Source organism: Penaeus vannamei, chromosome 20, assembly GCF_042767895.1.
Source record: "Penaeus vannamei isolate JL-2024 chromosome 20, ASM4276789v1, whole genome shotgun sequence".
Classification (NCBI taxonomy): Eukaryota; Metazoa; Arthropoda; class Malacostraca; order Decapoda; family Penaeidae; genus Penaeus; species Penaeus vannamei.
In genome coordinates this window covers 5,436,625-5,444,124 of record NC_091568.1, presented here as the reverse complement: position 1 = coordinate 5,444,124, position 7,500 = coordinate 5,436,625, and the positions used below count along the sequence as shown (strand labels likewise).

Below are 7,500 nucleotides of genomic sequence, written 5' to 3'. Positions count from 1 at the left end.
CTCTCGATTGCTGGAAACTTCGTCGTCATCTGGGTCTTCATGAACACCAAATCTCTTCGATCGCCTGCTAATCTTCTGGTCGTCAATCTAGCCTTTTCCGACTTCTTGATGATGCTCACCATGTTCCCTCCTATGGTGGTGTCGTGTTACTGGCAGACATGGACTCTTGGGGCACTTTTCTGTGAGATCTATGCATTCCTTGGTTCTCTTTTCGGTTGCGCTTCTATCTGGACCATGGTGTTCATCACTGCTGATCGATACAATGTCATTGTGAAAGGAGTATCTGCTGAACCACTGACGTCTGGAGGTGCAATGTTAAGGATTGCTGGTACATGGTTCTTCTCCCTTGCTTGGTGCCTTCCACCATTCTTTGGCTGGAACCGTTATGTCCCCGAGGGTAACATGACTGCATGTGGAACTGACTATCTGACAGAATCGGAATTTTCTAAGAGTTACTTGTATGTGTACTCAGTTTGGGTGTACATCTTCCCTCTCTTCTACATCATCTACAGCTATACTTTTATTGTCAAGGCTGTGGCTGCTCACGAGAAGGGAATGCGAGAACAAGCCAAGAAGATGGGAGTCAAGTCGTTGAGGAGTGAGGAAGCCCAAAAGACCTCTGCTGAGTGTCGTCTGTGCAAGGTTGCTCTGATGACTGTCACCCTATGGTTCATGGCCTGGACCCCTTACTTCGTCATCAACTGGGGAGGAATGTTCAACAAGCCCATGGTTACTCCTATTTTCTCCATCTGGGGCTCCGTCTTCGCCAAGGCCAACGCCGTCTACAACCCCATTGTGTACGCCATCAGCCACCCCAAGTACCGAGCTGCCCTTGAGAAGAAGCTGCCTTGCCTTGCCTGCAACACTGAGGGTAGAGACGGTGGTGGCTCTGATGCCGGTTCTACTGCTACAACTGCTGAAAATAATGAAAAGGCGGAATCCGCATAATTGCAGAAGGATTGCGAGAAAGATCCTTCGGATATTACGAAAACAATTTAATGTATCCCTTTTATTTGCTATTATAATTGCAAATATATCCCAGCATCGATTTATGTTTTACTTCCCACCTAAGAAAAGGAATATTCGAAAAGATAAAATATTGCAGAACCCCACGGTTTCTTTCTACAAATGATATTGAATATTCCCTGAGTGGACGTTCATGATGAACTCTCACACTTGATAACATAAGACAATTCAGTACTTAATTTTCAAAGCAATCAGAAATTTTCATTTCTTATTTCAAACTATTCTTTATAAAATGGCTTTTTCAAAGAGCCCCTCCCCCCCCCAAAAAAAAAAATAGTAAAGTAAAAAGAATGCATTCGATATATGTCATCCATTCATTTGAAATTTCCAGTCGGCTCGTAACCTTGCAAAAATCTTACTCCAGACCATCATGACCGTTACATGTTTGTCCTATTTCTGGCGTCGTGGCGAGAAATCCCTTCATTTTCATCTAGTATCTGGAAGACGACAGTGTCCATCTTTTAAGTAATTTCTAAATGGATGACCCTTTATAAAATTAAAACATTTCCTTTATCATGAATGACAAAATGGTAAGCTGTTATAGATGGCCAGAGAAGAGATGTAGTTAGTACTTTGATGTAAAGCTCAGCAGCGAAATGTTGATGCACCTTTACATCAACATTGGACGTTGCAGAAAAACACACCGCATGATGTGGAAACATATATGTATGCATATGTGTGATAAGACTACTTATAACTATACATGTGCGTGTGTATCTATGTTTATATATATATATATATATATATATATATATATATATATATATATATATATATGAGCGTGTGTGCGTCTATACATTAATACATATATATATACATATATACATATATATATACATATATATATATGTATTATATATATAAATATATGTACAAATATGCATATAAATAAACACATACATGTATTGATATACTTTTGCATATTTATATAAAAACATGTGCATATGTATACGCATATATGTATATTTAAATATAAGTATCTGAATACATACATATATATAAAAGTATATAATGTATATAGTAATAACAGATATTCATATAAACATACCATTATTTGTATACATATATATATATATATATATATATATATATATATATATATCATCCTCATCATCTAGGAGCTAACACCGACGGGGGCGCATAGCTGCATCCACCCTTCGTTTTCACCTTTGAGGGTCACTCATGGCAAGCTGCCAGGCAGGGACTCGGCCCATCTCGAGCTCCTCACAATAGGTTTGATCGATCTGCCCAAGACACGACTTCCTAGGTCGTCTCACAAGCCACCTCCACCCAGGGCTGTCTCGTGTGGCCATATAGCTTGGGTTTGGCAAGCACGGATTGTGCAGGTAACAGGTCCTGTGCCAGTCTCACGGTGCAACCATTGGTTGGACACGTGGTCCCGCCAACAGTACCCCCAAGATCCGGTGCAGAGACCTATTATAAAAGTTATCAATATGGGACTCTAAGGCACAGGATAACGTCCAGATTGCACTACAATATACCAAATCTGGCATTATCAGGGCCTTGAGAACGCGTAGCTTGGTCCTTCTGCACAGGCACCGGCATCTCCAAATACTCTTGTCGAGAGAGGTCATGACTCCTGCTATCAGGCCAATCCGTCTGCTGACTTCCTGGTCTGAACTACACTACCAAGGCATGTAAAGCTCTCTGTGACTTCAATGTTCTCGCTGCAATCACACACAGACTGAACAGGTTCTCCTAGCAAACCAACAAAGTCCTGCATCTTGGTCTAGGTCTAGGAGACCTCTTGACGCAATGGCTTCGTTTCATTACTAAATGCATCAAGAGCCACCACTAAGGTTTCCAAAGAACAGCAACATTTGCAAAGTCAAGGTCAGTAACCTTGATATTGCCCAGAGTTGCTCCACAATGACTGAACAGTAGCTCGCCCAAAATCCAGCCAATACAAGTGTTGAAAAATGTTGGTGCAAGGACACAGCCTTGCCTCACTCCTGAACTAACAGGAAAGAAGCTCGATAGCCCCCCCCCCCCCTCCCCACACGCACACTTTACAGCACTTTCAGTACCAGTATACAGGCTTGCGATTAGTCCAATAATCCTTGCTGGAATTCCTCTCAGTCTCAGGTTCTCCCGGAGTAATTCCCGATGCACCATATCGAACGTCTTCTTGAGGTCGATATTGGCTACAAGCAGCCACAACCAAACTCAGGACGGCACTCAACAGGGACTCGGAGTGCAAAAATGTGGTTTATGTGTGCATGTTACATGAACATACATACATGAATATGAATGTTTGAATAATATAAACATATGTACACACACACACATTCATAAATGTAACTGTTTCCCAATCTATATTGTTTAATGAAGCCATCTTTTCCTGGTGTTCATTTGTTTGGTGTCTGGTGTCTTTCACCTTTCTTTGGTTGGAATCGTTATGTTCCTGAGGGCATGTCTACTCAGTTTGGGTGTACATCTTCCCTCTCTTCTACATCATCTACAGCTATACTTTCCTTGTCAAGGCTGTTGCTGCTCACGAGAAGGGAATGCGAGAACAGGCCAAGAAGATGGGAGTCAAGTCGTTGAGGAGTGAGGAAGCCCAAAAGACCTCTGCTGAGTGTCGTCTGTGCAAGGTTGCTCTCATGACCGTCACCCTTTGGTTCATGGCCTGGACCCCCTACTTCGTCATCAACTGGGGAGGCATGTTCAACAAGCCCATGGTTACTCCTCTGTTCTCCATCTGGGGCTCCGTCTTCGCCAAGGCCAACGCCGTCTACAACCCCATCGTGTACGCCATCAGCCAACCTAAGTACCGAGCTGCCCTTGATAAGAAGCTACCTATTCTATTTTACCTTCCTATAAAAAGAATTACTGACAGAAAAAAATGTACCGTATGTTATCATAATTAAGTTGATAATTAATATGATGGGGATATGGAAACGATAGTGTGTTATGATACTAATCCCTTATAACTATTGTTGTAACAAAGCTTGATTATGAAATCACTGTTATTCTCGAAGATGGTAAGTAAACCCATGATACTCATATTATTTGCAACACAAGTGAAAACAATAAGCAGCATCTACTCAGTATCAAAACTGATAAGATTTTTTTATTTATTTTTTATTTTCATTTTATAATATTTGATGTAGTCCTGAAATTCATCCTATTAATACAACTGGCATTTAATGGATAAGTCATTTGTAATGAATGAAAATATTACAGAACACATATTCTACGGTCATGTTCTATATTCAAATATGGTTTATGTGTGTCGTAGAATCAGTATCAATCCGTTCTGATTATACGATATATGTCATCTTTTTAAATTCAGGTAATTCAATTGGTAAGGGATGTACACACACATGTAGCAAATTCACACACACACACATATAGCAAATATATATATATATATATATATATATATATATATATATATATATATATATATATATATATATATATATATGTATATATATATATATATATATATATATATATATGTATGTATGTATGAATATATATGTGTGTGTGTATAAATGTGTGTATGTATAAACATTCATACTATCAATATTGGTTGCCTTAAAGATTTAAAAGATATGAAATGCTAAACAGTCATTTTCTATCTAATGCTATGAGATATGCCTTGTCTTTGTATTTCTTATGATCTGTTTCAGTTACTCTACACGAGATGCATACATTCATACACACATACACATAAGGATACACATGTATATATGAACAACACATATACATGCATATGAGTATATAAATAAACATATATAATTATATGTACTTACATAAGAATGTGGATATACATATACACATACATACGTACTTACATATATACATAAACTTATACATGTTGGTGCTTATGTGCGTATCTATGTGTGTTTATGAATATATACTTCTTATTCAAATGAACTGAAGCAGATAGCAGGAAACACTAAAACAACGCATTTCTCAATCTTTGAAAGGAAAGGATTGCTTAGCATTTCAGAACTTATGAAACTTCTCGGAAACCATTAATAATAATAAGAATTGTATTCTATCAGTTTCTCCATTAATTAAATCCATTTGACTATTATCGATTTTGGACCTACTCTGTGCAGCATCCAGTATATAATACTGTATATAATACTGCATGATTCATAGTTCACAAAGCGGTCTAGTCTTTCCTCGTCTTCCCAGTCCGCTGCCTGTACAAAAGTGCAAATAATGTAACCAAAGTTTTGGTATCGATCGTCGTTTTCGTTCCAGTTATGGTGGAATCGGTTTGTTTTCTCTCTCGTTGAAAACTTTGTTATGGATGAACTTTATAGAACTTTATAGAAACATGCATAACTCTCTCTCTCTCTCTCTCTCTCTCTCTCTCTCTCTCTCTCTCTATATATATATATATATATATATATATATATATATATATATATATATATATATATGTATATTTGTGTGTATATATATATATATTCACACATAGGTATTTATATTCAAATATGTAAATATATACGTATATACGTATATATACGTATACACAAATATATATATATATATATATATATATATATATATATATATATATATATATATATATATATATATATATGCACACACACACATGTATGCATATGTATATATATGCATATATGGATATGTATGTATACATAAACGTGTATATATATGTATGGATATATAGATACATGGATCGATAGTTAGATAAACAGATAGAAGAACAGATAGAGAGAAAAACAGTTATATATGTAGACAAACACGTTATGCCTACATACGTATACATTTGTCTTCTTGCATTTCCTATTTTTCCTTCTTCCTCTTTCTATACACTTGCATATTTATGTATACATATGTACATTCATATGTATGTAATGTATATACACATATCTTCATCTAAGCGTAATTATCCTCTGAAGCCATGTTTTCCTGAAGTTCTCGTTTTTTTTTCTTTTTAGTGTGACCGAATTAGCTTGTAGTTAATTGAATTATGCTTGGATACTTAAGGCCTTAGCGTCTCTCTGGAGCGCAGTCAACTGTCCGGTGCTCTGACTCAGCGGAGGGATCCGAGCTCAAAGTAGTCTTAACTTGAAGTTCTTTGGCTCAATTACAGCCTCGTTCCATAAAGAAAGGTGAACTTGCACCAAGATGTGTAATCTGAATGCATCCAAACATATACACACATACACAGTTGCACGCACATGCACGTATCTGTCTATCTATATATGTATGCATCTATCTATCAATCTATCTGTCTATCTATCTATCTATCTATCTATCTATCTATCTATCTATCTATCTATCTATCTATCTGTCTATCTATCTATCTATCTGTTTACACACATATATATCATACACAGGTGCTAATGTTAGTATTGTAGATTACAGGATGATGTGAAAAATAAGATTTATATATATCGTGTACATATTTTTTTGCCACCATTCTGTAATTGTTGTTTCTACACAGATGTCGTCGTGGAACAACCCGAATCCGGTCACCCAACTGGAATCCACCAATCCATATGGAAACTACACGGTGGTTGACACTGCGCCTAAGGAGATTCTCCATATGGTGCATGAGCACTGGTACCAGTTCCCTCCCATGAATCCTCTTTGGTACGGCCTTGTTGGCTTCTGGATGGTTATCATGGGATGTCTCTCCATTGCTGGAAACTTCGTCGTCATCTGGGTCTTCATGAACACCAAATCTCTTCGATCGCCTGCTAATCTTCTGGTCGTCAATCTAGCCTTTTCCGACTTCTTGATGATGCTCACCATGTTCCCTCCTATGGTGGTGTCGTGTTACTGGCAGACATGGACTCTTGGGGCACTTTTCTGTGAGATCTATGCATTCCTTGGTTCTCTTTTCGGTTGCGCTTCTATCTGGACCATGGTGTTCATCACTGCTGATCGATACAATGTCATTGTGAAAGGAGTTTCTGCTGAACCACTGAGGTCTGGAGGTGCAATGCTAAGGATTGCTGGTACATGGTTCTTCTCCTTTGCTTGGTGCCTTCCACCTTTCTTTGGGTGGAATCGTTATGTCCCCGAGGGTAACATGACTGCATGTGGAACAGACTATCTGACAGAATCGGAGTTTTCTAAGAGTTACCTGTACGTCTACTCAGTATGGGTGTACATCTTCCCTCTCTTTTACATCATTTACAGTTACACCTTCATCGTTAAGGCTGTTGCTGCTCACGAGAAGGGAATGCGAGAACAAGCCAAGAAGATGGGAGTCAAGTCGTTGAGGAGTGAGGAAGCCCAGAAGACCTCTGCTGAGTGTCGTCTGTGCAAGGTTGCTCTGATGACTGTCACCCTATGGTTCATGGCCTGGACCCCCTACTTCGTCATCAACTGGGGAGGCATGTTCAACAAGCCCATGGTTACTCCTCTGTTCTCCATCTGGGGCTCCGTCTTCGCCAAGGCCAACGCCGTCTACAACCCCATCGTGTACGCCATCAGTCACCCCAAGTACCGAGC

General features: G+C 38.6%; 3 protein-coding genes across 3 annotated transcripts in view; all 3 read left to right on the top strand.

Moving 5' to 3' along the window:
* The window catches only part of LOC113818633 (rhodopsin), a 2,007-nt gene extending 961 nt beyond the window's left edge, over positions 1-1,046 (top strand). The window contains exon 2 of the mRNA XM_027370821.2: positions 1-1,046. This exon is cut by the window's left edge and continues 189 nt beyond it. Within this exon, the coding sequence (XP_027226622.1) occupies positions 1-948 (948 nt within the window). The 3' untranslated portion in view covers positions 949-1,046.
* A 1,777-nt stretch (positions 1,047-2,823) lies between these two features.
* On the top strand, positions 2,824-6,178 carry LOC138865115 (rhodopsin, long-wavelength-like). The gene is made up of 5 exons (XM_070134472.1): positions 2,824-2,927; positions 3,127-3,251; positions 3,457-3,899; positions 4,029-4,031; positions 6,131-6,178. Exons 1-5 carry the CDS (start codon positions 2,824-2,826, stop codon positions 6,176-6,178), a joined length of 723 nt encoding a protein of 240 aa, XP_069990573.1.
* LOC138865316 (rhodopsin-like) overlaps positions 6,061-7,500 on the top strand; it is a 1,632-nt gene continuing 192 nt past the window's right edge. The window contains exons 1-2 of the mRNA XM_070135646.1: positions 6,061-6,149; positions 6,485-7,500. The exon at positions 6,485-7,500 is cut by the window's right edge and continues 192 nt beyond it. Of these exons, the coding sequence (XP_069991747.1) occupies positions 6,485-7,500 (1,016 nt within the window). The 5' untranslated portion in view covers positions 6,061-6,149. The remainder of the gene's footprint in view (positions 6,150-6,484) is intronic.